The sequence below is a fragment of the Molothrus aeneus genome, chromosome 15 (genome assembly GCF_037042795.1).
Source record: "Molothrus aeneus isolate 106 chromosome 15, BPBGC_Maene_1.0, whole genome shotgun sequence".
Lineage (NCBI taxonomy): Eukaryota > Metazoa > Chordata > Aves > Passeriformes > Icteridae > Molothrus > Molothrus aeneus.
This window is the reverse complement of record NC_089660.1, coordinates 15,060,686-15,076,091: the sequence shown is the minus strand read 5'-3', so window position 1 is coordinate 15,076,091 and position 15,406 is coordinate 15,060,686. Positions and strand designations below refer to the sequence as shown.

The 15,406-nt window shown below is 40.0% G+C and overlaps 1 protein-coding gene across 1 annotated transcript in view; it reads right to left on the bottom strand.

Annotated features, from left to right (window-relative positions):
• Nucleotides 1-15,406, bottom strand: part of DOCK2 (dedicator of cytokinesis 2) — a 161,462-nt gene that overhangs the window by 14,305 nt on the left and 131,751 nt on the right. Inside the window, exons 35-42 of the mRNA XM_066560488.1 lie at nucleotides 12,465-12,621; nucleotides 11,284-11,324; nucleotides 9,361-9,451; nucleotides 8,195-8,314; nucleotides 6,491-6,580; nucleotides 5,181-5,285; nucleotides 4,219-4,360; nucleotides 1,875-1,956 (exon numbers count right to left, since the gene is read on the bottom strand). Of these exons, the coding sequence (XP_066416585.1) occupies nucleotides 1,875-1,956; nucleotides 4,219-4,360; nucleotides 5,181-5,285; nucleotides 6,491-6,580; nucleotides 8,195-8,314; nucleotides 9,361-9,451; nucleotides 11,284-11,324; nucleotides 12,465-12,621 (828 nt within the window). The remainder of the gene's footprint in view (nucleotides 1-1,874; nucleotides 1,957-4,218; nucleotides 4,361-5,180; nucleotides 5,286-6,490; nucleotides 6,581-8,194; nucleotides 8,315-9,360; nucleotides 9,452-11,283; nucleotides 11,325-12,464; nucleotides 12,622-15,406) is intronic.

Here is a 15,406-nt window from a genome sequence, read left to right as displayed (position 1 = left end):
TATCTTGCTGTGGCACATGCTCTGCTTGCCAGCTTTATCCTGGTTTATGAAAGGAGTCTCTTTCATTCAAAAGAACTGACTGAGCAGAGCAGGTATTTTCACCTGGAGTGGAACATGGCACATGAAAAAGCAATTTAATCTTGTCCAACAATCCTGCTCTCAATGTTGATCAACATTCAACAAATTCAACAACTGAAGCTATTAATAACAATTTTGTGAGATAGATAATAGAATGTATATAAGTGCTTGTAGAGGGGTACACTGATGTAAAGAATCCTTTGCAAATTCATGTAAAATTCATGTTAAATTCATGTTATCCATGTTAAATTCTGTTCTATTCAGCTAATGTTTCATTCTCCATCATTGTGAGCACGTCTTTCCACTAAACTTGCAACCACTTGGCTTTTAGCATTGGCACTGCAGAGTTTTTTGCTGCTGCTAAATATTTTGCTTTCCAGAGAAAAATCTCTGCTTTGAGTTTTTAGTATTTCTTTTAAAGATGATTTAAATTTAAACCCTTGTTAAGTAAAAGCTAATTTTGCAGAAAAAACCACAAACTCAGAGGTCTCTTCCAGTAAAACTGAACCTTGTTTTGAAAGCCCAGAAAAACAAATAGAGCAGCCCCAAACATCTGAGTTAAGCAAACCATGGTATGCTGGTTCATAGGAAACTATGATTTCTGATCCAAACTGCTAGGATTTTCTTCATCAGAAAAGAAATGTAACTGGAAATATTGCCACACTGAGTCAGATCCCTTTATGCAGTTCCAGCTGAAAGGAATATATTGAAGCTCTTTGAGAGAATAAATGCATTGTCAACACCTAATGTAATGAACAATTAAATGCCCAATAAAGTAAACTCATAAAAGTAAATCTTTGAGCCCAGATGTAATCAGCAGTTTGGTTGAATTCTGCAGCTGAGACAAACCATTACAAAATCTCCCTTATGAGCAGAGATTGTACTTTACAAGGAACACTTTGCTACATAAACTGAAGCAGTTTGAAGTGTGGCAGACTCTACACCTCCAACAGGACCACATTTATAATGTGCCTTTCAGTTACTGATTTTAAAATGAATCAGTAGTTGAAATTAGAGCCACAATTTTTTTGTGGCTTTTTGGGTTGGGTTGTTTTTTGGTCTGTCTTTGTTTATTTTAAAATCCTATCACACCAGACCTGTGCTTGGATCTGCTTTATTTACTTTGGTATATGTGGGGAGGTGATTCTTATTTTTCTATTCTGAATCAGTTGCTACTTCAGTAAAGATTCCATAGAGAGGGCTGCAGACCAAGGGCACAACTGGTTTGGAAGCAGCTCTTGGCCAGTCTGTTCTCAAAACACTTTGCTCAATTAATTTCCTTTATTCCTTTACAAAACCCATATTCCATTGGACCAGCAGAAACCATTTTGCCACCGTGTATTCAGACAAGATATAACAAGATTCTTTCATTCAAGAGCCTTCATTCAACCACTCTCACACTGCCAGGCACTTCCAAGAGCCCTCTCCCCAGTCCTTGTCTGAGAAGCTGTGTTGAAATCTCAATAACTTTGGCCCAAAGCACAGATTCTCCTCCCTGCCCTGCCTCCAGGAGTTATTTCTTCAGTGGTACATGGGTACAAGCTCTTCCATGGAGTTCCTGGGGAATATCCAGGACGGGTTGGATGGAGCTCTGAGCAGTGTCCCTGGGGGTTGGACTCTGAAGGTCCCTCCCCTCACAAACTCTTCTCTGATTCTTTGAATACATAACTCAGTAAGTTAAGACAAAAAAACCTCCAGGATTCATTGGCAAATGACTGACTTCACAAAACAATGGTTGTCAATTTAGGAATATGGACTGATTTTCATTATATTGTCTACTACAGAAATTCACTTACTTTATTATTTGATCAGGCACTGCCTTATTTTTGAATCTAGGCTGCTCCTCCAGGACTGGCTGCACTGTAAAACATTGGATATCTGAAAGTGTGAAAGTTAAGGGCATGTTATTAACTATTAGTATGAAATACTGTAGGCTGCAGGAGAAATAAAAAAATTAGTAATAATAAGACATTTTCTGATGAAAAATCTGAAGTGTTCAGGGTTTCATTTCTGGAGTTTCCTTGGCCAAAAAAGGAGAAATCTGCCAGTAGTAGCCAGTGAATACATATTAATTCTAAACTGCATATTTTTATTATTTCCTGAGCTTGAATATCTGCAGCTGAATTTATCACACTGACTCATTCATTAAATTTTTAAGCTCAGGCAACTTACAAAAATAACATCAACCATATCTGATGTTAACAGTTTCACTGTGTAGCTTTAGGCATGCATAAAGTCATGATGGTTAACATTTTATTTTGAAATCTGTAACTGAATAGCCCTTTTACTTGAGATTTCCTTTTTCCATAGAAGTGTTGTTTTAAAAATCTGAATCCTGTATTTGTAAGTAAATATATCACATCCTTACATATTTCAGTATGTTTGAAACTCATGCCCTCTGGTTACATCCTTTTGCATAAGTGCAGTAGTTCCTGTCTCCTGCTCCTTGCAAATAAATGAGCAAATTCTACCTTAAGGATTTAAACATGTGTTCTCCAAAAAAAAAAAATTAATTAGTTAAGAGATAAGACAGACTTGGGAGAGCCTGGCTTTCAAGCTTAATGTGCTATTTTAGACAAGCCTGTAATACTCCCACTTTAGTCCCAACAGTGTGAAAAGAAAGTATTCCCATTTTTCCTCCAGAAAGTTCCATCAGAACAGACACAAGAGAGTATGTGAAGTGTTACCACATTACCTTGAAAATTAATAAAGGAAAATCAGCATACAATGAGGTGATCTCATACCTGCTCAGTCAGTAATGACTCAAATCAGAAGAAAAAGATAATCAGAGTTATTGTAACAAAGAAAAATTGAGGCCATTCTAGAAGCTGTTTAACAAGGTTTGTAAGTTAATTTTCCTGAGAAAATTTCTGAGGGACCTGGGACATGTTGCCAAGAAATGGAGGTGACACTGAAGTGTGGTGCCACTCAGAGCAGTGCTCAAAGAAGACATGAATTAAACATCAAGACACAACAACTATAATGTGAGGTAACAGAAAATTTGCTGCTTTAAACTCGGTCTCTTCAAGTGTGTGACACTGGTTTTGCCATTTGAAGAAAATAAAGCTAAACCATGTATGAGCTACAATGAATTTTCTTCCCTGAAAGGCTGTCAAGCCCTAGCACAGGCTTCCCAGGGAAGGGGTTGAGTCACCATCCCTGGGGGGGTTTAAAAAACATGTAGATGTGGCACTTGGGAACATGGGTGAACAAGGTTTATGGCTGGACTCAACCTTAAAGGTTTTTTCCAGCCTAAATGTTTCTATGACGAATGAAAGAGACAGACTCCTTAGAATTGCCAGAAAATCAGGAACTCTCTTAGGAACAAACCAGAAAAGACATGGAGGACGTGCAGGCAAAAGTGCAAACTGAGCTGCCATGTCCGTAATCTTTCAACCTCTTCAGGAAATCATTGTTTCACACGGTGTCCTGGATTGCCAAGCAAATTGTATCCTATTTGCCATCTGTGTGGCAGTTGTTTTCTGTTCATTGAGCAGTTTTCCTTATCTCTTCCACACCCACTCCTCCCTCTGTGGACACATCTGCTGATAACAGCTACTGAATGGCTGATAAGAACTACAGCATCCCATTGGCAGATGTGAGCCCAGAGGGAGGAGCCAAGCATTCCTGCCTGGATATAATCTGGATATTCTGGAACACCAGAAGGCTTCTCCCAGAGGAACAGCTGCTGCCCCTTCCACTGGATCTTCAGAGGCAGAGACTGCACCTTTCTCCAGGATCCCTGCTCCAGCAGAACCAGTCCTGGCACTCCAGGAGGTCTGAGCCACAATTCCAATGGTTCTGCTGCCAGCACCCTGACCCACGGGGTGTCAGGCTGGGTTCTGACTCTGTCAGTGCTGTTTTAGTTTACTGCATTGTTTATTTTATCTTTTTATTTTCTTCCCTATTAAAGAACTGTTATTTCCTGCTCCCATATCTTTGCCTGAGAGCCCCCTTTGATTTCAAATTTATAGCAATTTGGAGGTGGAGGGTGGGGTTTACATTTTCCATGTCAGGGGAGGCTCCTGCCTTCCTTAGCAGACACTTGTCTTTCCAAACTTAGACACACGGACAAACTCATGCTAACAACAAGGCTCCCAACCCTCCTTCCCTCTCAATGTCCCACATGTCCAAGGATACATTGACCAGGAGAGTTCCTGACATCCTCTCCAGGTGCAGCAGTGGTGTTCATCTTCTCAGCACTGGGGAACTGGCTCATCAGCTGGGCCTGGAAATCCTCCCTCCTCTCGTACTCCTTGCCACGGTAGATGAACACTTTGTTCTGCAGGAATGAGGAGGGAGTGACTGCCTGGCCAGGGTGGGGCTGAGGCAGAAGCTGCAGTTTCATGGCAATCCACACAAAGGCACAGCAGTAGCCAGCTGTTGGAATGGGGGTTTCTGGTTTCTGAGTATCAACCAGCTCTAAAGCCAAACACCATTTTGACCAGGGGCTGGAAAGCACTGACTCTCCAGAGACTCTGGACTCAAAGACTGCTTATTCAGAAACAATAACATTGGTTTAACACCAGCCTATCATTTCACTGTTTTCCCAATGTTTTCAAGGCAGCTTTGACCTTTAAACTTGGGTAGCAGGGCCTCTCATTGCTTTCCAAGTGTGAAGAAAGACTCATGATTAATTGTTCTATGTAAGAGAGGCTTTTAGTAGTAAGAAACTACTAAATAGTTTCAATATCAAATATTTAGGTTGTTTTTATGCTCTGAACTCATGCGCTACTGTGGTTAAAACAATGACCTTTTAAAAGACAATCCAGTTGTGCACCACTTCCCAAGTTCATGAGGTTTCTTTGATAAACCAGACCCTTTGGAGCCTGGATTTCCCTCATGGCAGTCAAAACAAAGGGAAAGTAAAGAAAAGATAGTAAATTCGGCATATTTGAATAAAACCAGTTCAAACTTACTACAATTGTCCTAAAGTAGGAATTTTTTTGCCATTCAGGAAAAAACGTAAAGCAGTGCAAGACAATTGGTGTTGAACATTTCAGCTCAAAGCATATTAGAGGTCAAAAAAGGAATCTGGACATTAATAATGAGGAAAACAGGAAAACAAAATAGATGACAAAGTAAAATTTAATCAAGTTTACCCTTAGAAATGTTGGGAATCCTTGGCCATAATATCCAACAGCAAAATAATCTGGTTTAGGCCTCAGAATTTTCATGATGTTTTCATAGAACTTTGCTTGCTGGACCTGAAAGCAAAACCAACTGTAATTACTTGTGTTTGGGGGTTTTATCTATGCATTTTTAACCTCTGCTACACATGCAAGAACTAGCAGCTAGCAGCTGATGAGCTACAGCAATAATCAGTTTTCACACAGGAGGCTGCAGGGGGACATTAAACACTGTTTACATTTATATGCAAATATAATACACAGCAAATTTGGTATGGCTTCAGCTTTAATATTTGACCTCAGAATTGGCTTACCCTTAACTTAGGAGAAAAGCAAACACCAAAGTGATCCCTGGTCAATGATAACATTACTGAAATAAGACATTTGGAAAAACTCCCTGCTTCAAATGTTTCCTGAGGTGTGGGATCAACTCCAGTTTTTACTCTAGGCTCATTTTAAGGGCACACACCATGTAAAGGACTTAGAACAAGTTCTTCCATAAAATATCAAATGTCATTTAGGTGTTATGTCTGCGAGAACACAGCACTGCAACTTAAATTGGCAAAAATGTCTTTTAAATCATGATAACCACAGAGCAAAAGAAGCTTTCTTTATACACAGCACCATTCAACATCATTCCCACTTTTTTTTTTGAGGAAGATTCGGGGATATCCATTGAATGTGCCCTAAACAACTGTTAAAAATCATACAAACATGAAATATTGGGAGTAGAATAAAAAGGTTTTGGGGGGGGGGGGGTGGGATCCTTTTTGGATTCATTCAATTTTAATGAAAACAAGTAACTGAATATTTTTTTTTCCTTTAAAATTCTCCTTCTACCTTTTGGATCTAGTTCTAATTCCTTGTGCTGTAATACCTCCATAGTCCTGATTAGGACAGAATTATTCAGGCTTGTCAAGATCCAAGCTGCTAAAATTTAAGGAAAAATTTAGGGAAAAAAGTTCATCCAGGTGTTCTTTCTACCCTGGGGCAGTACAGAGGCTTCAAAATATGGCCTTTAAATTTCCCTAGGTGAGAACATGTTTATTTCATCTACAGACATTTCAGAATACCTCAATAAACAGATGTTCATGCAACTTTACCCAGCAGTTACTTATGAACCTTTACTTTACCACTGGATTGCTACAGTGAAACAGGAACTCCAACAAATGAATTAAAAATCCATTTTAGACCACAAGCTCCTAGGCAGCTCTGTTGTTTGACAGCTGAAAAACACTAATTTCTGTGACTGCAATAATTTGAAGATCTGTATACAATCTTACCAAGTTTTGACTTAGAAGTTCATAGTCAAAAACCTCCTTTTCATATTGCTCTGCAAGTTCCTTGCATAAAGATATGGCTTCTTCCCACATCTGCAATGCAACCACACATTTGAAAAGTAAATCCTGTACCAACAAACAAGTTTTCAACACATCAGAGGTTAACTGCACTTTTATTGATTATGCTGTCTTTAAAGTGCACTAATTTATTAACTGCACATTTAGAGTGGAAGACTCAAGGCAATCACAAACTTAAGGAAAGCAGATTAATGTTAAAAAATAAAAGTGTTTTATGATTCATTACAGGAAGGAATAAGTAAACCTACTTTATTATTAGAGTAACATTTAAAAAAAAATCATCTAACCTTTCAGATACATTAAAGAAAAAAAAAAAAAAGAGTAAATCACTGAGGTGATAACATTCAGAACATACCCCAAGCACAGAGCAGTTTATGAGGGGACTGACACCTGCCTGTACTTAAAACACACTCCATTTAACAGAATATCCTGCAGCATCCATAATCCAGAGAGCCTTGTCTAGGACAGCTAAATAACTACAGGTGTTAAATTTCCACTTGCCCAGAGTAGCAGCTTTTCTGTCCATACAACTTTACAGCTGCCTGTGACAGTGACTGATACTGGAACACCAGGACTGCTTTTCTCATCTGCTGTGGACACTTCACAAAAGTGGCCTTAAAGCAGGAACAAACTCCCTCTCATGGGGATATTTCTCAAATTCTGTCTCCTCACCTGCTCAGAAGAGAAGAGACAAAGGGGGCCCCGAGCAGAGCTCTCTGCTGCTGCTGAGAGGACACTGCCAGTGACACACCAGGCCATTGTCACCTGCTGCCAGGTGTTCCTTGGCCAGGTACCCTGGCCTGGGCTGAGCTGGGTGCTGCAGATCAGGAATTGGAGGCTTTGGTTCTCCTGGGACAGGGGGTGGGCACTGCTGCAGTGCAGCTGCTGCAGATGCCAACAGGAAACCTGGGAGGCTGAAGCTGAAACGTTCTACCTTGTGAATTATAGGAAGGGCTTCTTTTGCAGAAGCAGAAATGAATTGCCTTCCCCCTTCCTACCTTTGGCTGCAGCTGAACAAGACATAATGACTTAAAGGTCATATTGGGTCATGGGATTAATTATCTGGCACTGCAGAATTTCTTCCTGCTTTCTAGTGCCTTGCTTTATTTCCAAAATTCTCAGCTCTAAAGCCACTGCACTGACAGGTAATTTTATTAACATCTTTTTTTGTCTTAAATTGAACTAAACCGTGGTACTGAGCATCAATCTACTACATTTTAAGTTTAGGATAAAATTCTCTGTCCTCTCTGAAACAAATATGTCTATTTTGAACTATCTGGATTTTTTGAGATAAGGGCTGAGTGGTTTAGAAATGGAATCTGTGTAGCCCATGCTCTTTTCTTTGTAAGGGGAAGTAGCTTCAACATTTTTTATTGTATTTTGTTGGTGCCTGACAGAGATGTTTGTGACAATGTGCTGAGACATTAGCCCTTTCTCTGTGAATGAGGTCATGGAAAGAACACATTCCTATGGAACAGATATCTCTGGGAATAAGCCTCCAGGACACAATTTCTACTTGACCCACATTTCAAAGAAGCTTTTCCTCACAAATATTTTATACACATTAAACACAACTGTTCAGAGTAGCACAGCAGAGAGGTTTGGAGGGGAAGAACTCTCCAGACTTACCTTTCCTTTGTCAAAGTATTCTATGATCTTTTCATACAGATTCTCTTTCAGGTGTCTGTAGGTCTGGGAGCACTGGAACTCTGTTGACATGACTTGGGGTGCACACTGCTCATCCGACCACTGAGAAGGAGAACACAGCAAAAAGAATTTTCAAGTTCAGTGTTTCACATCAAAGGCCCCCCTCCCACGAGGTCTGGTCCCCTGGGCTCTTCCAAGTGTTTTCTTCCCAAGTCTTTTTTACCCATCCACAGACAAACTGGGAAAGGCACAGGGATTGCATTCACTGCCTCTTCAGGTAAACACTGTATTTTGTGTGATAACCAGCACTAGACAGAATATTTAAAACATATTTTAGAATGCTATACCTGCCCATCCTTGCCCCACTTACGAATTTTATATGAAAAACTACATGAGAAAATTAGTTCCTCTTTTTTTTTCCCAATGGTATCATCCTGACTGACTTGATTTAGATTTTTTTGTATTAAAATATTTCATATACTGTTCTTTGTCCATACCAATACAGACAATATATCTTGTATTTGTACAATCATAAAAAAATCAAAATTAAGTTTAAGCAAAATAGCACAAATTTATATAGTTCTGCACTAAAGTAAATTCTATAAGAAATATCAGATTTTTGCCTAGGAACATTTAAATTTGGAATGTCCCCTTGTAATGGAAATTGATCTTATTGACCATTTTAATTGATACTGTTCATTACCTAGGTAATGAACAATAGTTATAGTGAAAGATAATTAATTACAGCTACAAAATAAAGCCAACATAACTTGTTTATGTAATCCATATTATTTAAAATTAAAAGTTAGATGTCCTCTTGTGATAGCTGGAACTATGTTTAATTTTCATAACTGTTATGTTTAGGATAGTAAAAAATTACCAAAATGAAAGTTACATTTGTACACAATGTTCTCACTGTAAAGGAAAACTATTTTTTCTACCATATTTAGTTTCAGCAATATATGGCTTTTAATCACCTACTGAAAATATAATTTCAACAATTAATTTTATATGAACTACTGCAGTATTTCTAACTAGAAACTTGAATACCCCGGTGGAAAATAACTCAGAGATTAAGATATTCACTTTAGAATATCAAATTGAATACTGCAAAAGCTTAATTATAGATCGAGTTTAGAAAATCTAACCTTCAGGAGCCACGTATGGAGTAGAAGGGTGTATGCTGCTTCTGTGTAATTCTCACAATCTAAATGAAGATCTCGCAATTTGTACAAATACCTGATAGAGGAGAGAGCAAGGATTAGACTGGAGCCTGGCATGGGTGGAATACTGAGTGTTAGAATGTTCCAGATAACAGAAACCCCATGGATGTCACACTGTGACTCTCCAAGGACGCTGAAAGGGCTCTGTTCGCACTCTGCTGTGATCTCTCTGTGTGCTGAACCTCCGTGCAGGAAAGGAGCAGAAGGAGCTGTCCTCTCCTGTGAGCTGTGCTCAGCTCCTCCCCAGGGAGGAGGGGTGGCTGCTCCCAGGGCCTGGGAGAGCCTCCAAAGCCAAGATTCCTGCAGGGCTCCTCAGGGCACCCTTGCAGGCACACCTTCTTCCTGTGCACAGATGCAACCACAGCACATCACAGGAGAAAGCAGAAAGTGGAAAATACCAGCCCAGAAAGGCAAAGCAGTCCCTGGAGGTGTTGGGAGCAGAAGAGCAGTTCTAAGTTGAATTTCTCCTGTGGCAGCATTGCTGCTTCCAGCATGGCCACTGCCCATCATGGAGCTCAACCTGCATCTACAGGAGCCAGGGAGAAAACTGCATCCCTCCCTCTAACTCCCACGAGGAGTTTTGAGACACAGGAGCTCTGACATCTTCCTGTGGCAGTTCAAGGCACTCCCATTCCCAGTTGCCAGCCCAACAGAAAGTTTCCCCCTTGATTCCTCAGGTTTTAGCTTTTATATTTCTCAGATTCTGTTCTGCTTTAGTGTGTAAGTCTGGGCTTCATATGAGGGGATGGTGAGCTCTCTGCACAGAGTAGGGAGACAAAACAATTCCTGCTCTAGCCAGGGACCCAAGGAGAGCCAGTCCAGATCTCAGGCCCAAGAGCATAAACAACGTGGACTGAAGAGAGAAAAACAAAAAGGATGGGACTGCATGGGCTGGAGCTGTAGTTTAATAATTAACTCCAACGTGCAAATGGACCAGAACTGATAAATTGTGAGACCCCAGGACCTGTCATCCATTTTGTGGCCATTTTGGGTTGTGCTGCCCGAGGTGAGGCCTCTTAATAAATCCCTACTTTATTCTTCAGCTCTGTCTAGTCTCTGTTTTAGGTCAGCCTGCACAAGGCATCACCCTGAGCAATGACAGCTCCAGGGTGAGCTCTGAATCACCTCCAGGGCTCATTTCAGCTGGGACTCTGGGCTTTCTTCTGCAGATTTTGCAGGAGAGGACAGGCAGGAAACAGGGAGCTTTAGAAGCAGCAAGAAAGATCTGCTGCAGCCCACGTGCAGTACTCTTGGAGACAGCAAGAGGCCATGCCACACCTGCAGGAATTCAAAATTGGAGATAACAAGAGGCCATGCCACACCTGCAGGAATTCAAAATTGGAGCTAACAAGAGGCCATGCCACACCTGCAGGAATTTAAAATTGGAGATAACAAGAGGCCATGCCACACCTGCAGGAATTTGCAGTTCCCACAGAAAATGTCTCAGCTGTAACCCTGCCCATGGAGTGTTGCATAATGAAGGAGACTCAGCAGATTGGGCCATTCTACAAAACCAGAATGTTTTTTCTGCCATACTAAATGTGTGATACATTCTCCCTCAAGACTCAAATCTATCTGCACTTTCTTAATTTTAAACAATAGACAATGAATGTTGAGTGTTTTGATCAATTAAAAGTTAATTCTTGTGGAAAAAAAAATGCTGCTGCTGGATACATAGCACAGATTCCCAGTTGCTGAAGGCTAAATTAACAACAGAGTGGGAATGCAGATGAGGCTGGGGTGTCATAGAGTCATTTAGGTGACAAAAATCCAAGCACAATGATAAAACCAAAACTCACAATATTAACTGCCCTCTCCAAACCAGATCCAATAGAATGGTTGCCATACCTGATGTACATCTCTTCACGGTTAATGTTCTTGTAGAAATTCTAGGGACACAAATATTTAAAGTTACCTCTTAATGTCCTTTAATAAAATGATATCCATATATGCATATATACACACACACACAGACTGAGGTTTTGCTTTCCTTGGTAGTTAGAAAGCATAGATAGTATGAAAAGTAGATTATTTACAGACTATCTGAAGTTTAAACCTGGAACTACTTCTTCAATTAATATTTTTATTAGTTATATGTATGGTTTTATACATACATATAATTTTCCTAGTTCATAATGGGATTATTACTGAAGGTTTTTCTATTGGAGAAGAGGAAAATATGGTTATCCAAATGCATTAACAGAATAAACCACATGCTCCATGCTCCTTGGTGGAGGCTGGTATGTGTTGAAGCAGATGTTTAGCACTGTAGTTATGGAGCACTGTTGTGCAAATACCTCTAAAGGGGCCAGTTCCAGGAATAAAGCTCATTTTTTGTCACCATAACATGTTTGCAGGAATGCAAGTTGCTGAGGCTGTGCAAAATGTATGACAAGAATGGTCTCTTGAAGAGCTGCAGAAATGGCCACCCCATTGCACAGTGATTATTGAGGAACAAAGAGTGTGAGTGTCATACGTCAAAGGTGGCAGAGGTTCCTCCTCAGCTTTAGGAATATCCTGGAGGAAGAATCTCTCTATGCAATATCCTCATTACAAAATAGGAATAGGAAAGAAGACAGAGTGGCCTAGGACAAGATCAGAGCCTCAAACCTCTTGGCACCCAGCTGCAAAAGTGCCTTGCAGGTTTCCTGCCCGCCTTTGAGAACTGTAACTATGGAGATGCTGAAGCAGCAACTGGGTCAGCTCCTCATCACAGCTCAACTCTGTCAAGAAGCCACTGTCCCATCAAGCCTGTCAATGGGCATGTGAGCAGCAAACTTCCCTGTTTATCCACAGAATCAGAGTGGATAAAGCCCACAAAGCACACGGGTGAATGCTGCTTTCAGACTCACGCATTTATCCGTGCAAGGAGATGTAAAACTCTCTCGCTGGAGAGTTTAAACCACTAAGAACATTGTCACCCACTGCTGCCCCCAGGAAGATTTCCCCTCCTGTTCAGTAAGCGGGCTCTGCTGCAGTCCCTCCCCAGGGGGCTCTCCTGGGCTCTCCAGAAGCAGCAGAGGCCGTACCAGCAGGTTGACAGTGCAGCTCATGCGGTTGTCCTTGCTCTCGTCGCTCATCACGGCGCGATAATCCAGCAGCCTCTCCAGGAGCCCCCTCACCAGGCTCACAAAGCTTTCCACCAGGCTGCAAATGCCAGGGTGCTGCTTGGCACACTCTGTAAGGCTGCAAATACGGAAATATTGGCACAATTCTAAAGGCAAGTACTGGATTAGGCCTAAATCAACTGCAGAATGCGCTGGAAATTCTCTCTGTGAGTTGGTAATTTAGACATTCAGAAGACAAAAGGCATATAAATCAAATGGAAAAAAATAAAAGAAACATTTACTTTTCCTGTCTGAAAATGACTTTGAACTCAAGGGTGCAACCACAGCTTCTGGACAGAGAGCTCTGCATCTGTGCTATCACAAACTCAAGTCTCTGGAATTTCACACTATTGCAATAAGTAATAATGGCAATATATATATATTATATTTATATAAAAATACATATTATATTCAAATATAACATATATTATATAAATATAAATAATAATATAACCAATATAAAATATATAAATATATTTTTTAATATTTATATATAAAACATATAAATAAGTAATAGCAGCACCTTCCTTTCCTCAGCAAAAAATGCAAAAATGTTTTCCTTCTCCTTGTGCTGACACATGTGAGTACAAGTTCAAATAAACAAAAATTACAATTTTAGCTTAAAAAAAGACATCACCAGAGTAATTTCACTTTGAGGAATAAGCAAAACCAATCAACTTTCTGCAGATTGAAAAGAGCAGCTTGATCTCTTCTGATAAAAATACAAGAAAGGGAATTTTATATTTTGGCATCATCAGTTTCAATTTACATTAACAAACATTAGCATACACTGGTTCTAAAAAGTGCTGAAATTATTTAGGAGTAGAGAGTTCACTTTAATGTCAGAGTTTTGTTTTCAACATTTAACTGTTTAAATGTCATTAAGTGATTACCTACATCTCGTTAAAGGAGTATTTTCTTTCTTTGCTTAAGAGAAATTATTTATTTCATTGCTTTTCTTTTGTTTCCTCTACTTAACATTCTGGTTTTCCATTGGGATCCTCTCTGACAAACTGCATTTTTAATATATTATTTATATATATATATACACACACACACATACATGTATTTTCACTTATATAATTATAGATACAAGCACAGGATCAGGCAGAGATGCAGTTAACTTTTTCCAAGGCAGTCCTGCTTTGTGTTGGTAGCTGGGAATGTTCTGACCTCTTAGTGCTCAATTATTAATTCAGCTCTACATCATTGTTTTCCAGACACCCACATAAAAAAAAATGTTAGTAATCTTTAGGCACAATATTTTTTTGAACTCTAATTACTAAGAATACTCCTTTAATTAATAGCAAAACATTTTTTTTATTCCTCATAATTATTTCAACCTTTTCCATAAAATACATATTCATATTGCCTTCAATTGCAAAGAAATCCTCAAAGCTCTGGCCTAGAATGGAACCTCTGCAGAATACCCAGGAATAAAGTTCCAACTCAAGCAAAGTAAAGGCAGCATCTAAAGTTTATTCCTTGGATTGTGCAGCTCCAGTGGAGTCACTGTCCTGACAGAGGGAATGTGTACATGGATGTCTGAAAGAACATTTATGTTGTGTAAGATAGGAGGGACAGAAGCCAGCAGATAAAACCAGAATACTCCAATTGCTCTTGTCTGACTGGTCTGAAATTGAAATATTTAAATCAATAACTGACACTTGGCTTATAAAATACACTGCAAATGGAATGGAAACACTAAAGGGGCCAAGAGCTGACAACTGACAGAGAGGTTGGAGCACATTAAAAGATGTTTGGGGGAAAGAAAGAAAGCCTCAGAAACACAGGAGACTGGAATATTACACAGAAAAATAGTGGTGTTTTACATCTACAAGTATCAGAAACAGTGTGAGTCACTAATGAAGGAAGGTACAGCCACCATTCAAGTGACTATTATGGATTTCTGCCACGGGTTCCCTGGGAGTAACAGCAAACAAGGCAGAGCTGTGAACGTTCCCTGACTGCACAATGAGCATGAGGCTCCAAGACATCACATTTCTTCCCAGTACAAGCTGAAAAACATTGACATAAACCACAAGCTATTGCTGGGTCTCACCCAGCACGAAGTACATAACTCCAGTCACTAAAGAAAGGTGAACCAGAGTCCACACAAAGAACTACAAAAGGAACAGGAGTGAAGAATGCCTGTCTCTTGAGGGAAGGTTCAAAAAGTTGTATTGCTCAGCTTTATACAATAATCCCAAAAAAAAGGATCACAAAACTTCAGAAGATTTTTTTTCCCCCCAGGAGGGAGGAAGAAACCTTTGAATTTTTAAACAGAGCTTGAAAAAAATAGAAAATTCTAAATAAAAAAAATATTTGCAATAAAGCTCGAGAAAAACAACTGCATAGCATGGGCCACTGCAATGATGGGGAACTGGAAATCTGCCAAGTGCCATTTCCTGTTGTGCCTGTGTTGGGAACTAAAACATGCCAGAACTCATTTTCTGAGCCTGAGGACAAGTGGCTTGGCACAACTTGTGCACTGATTCTCCTGCATTTCCCAGGCAGGGCAGCCTTGTCTACTCTGCCTGCTGAGAACAACCTCTCACCTGGCCCACATCACCTCAGCTTCCCTGGGACACTGCCTAGGACAGGTCACAACCCCATGGACCTCACCCACATTTAGGTCTAGGGACAAATGCAGGGCAGTGACTAATTAAACTTCTGCTGAACCTAGTTTATGATTATAATAAATAATAATATTATTTATGGGCATGGGGAAGTTCCCAGCAACCAGCAGCATGGGCAGATGTTGGTTGCAGAGGTGAGGACTGAGCAGCACAGCAGTCACTGAGTGCTGTTAAAATCTGCCTTCAGGTGACACTGGAGCTGTGCAGGGATGCAGACAGATACAG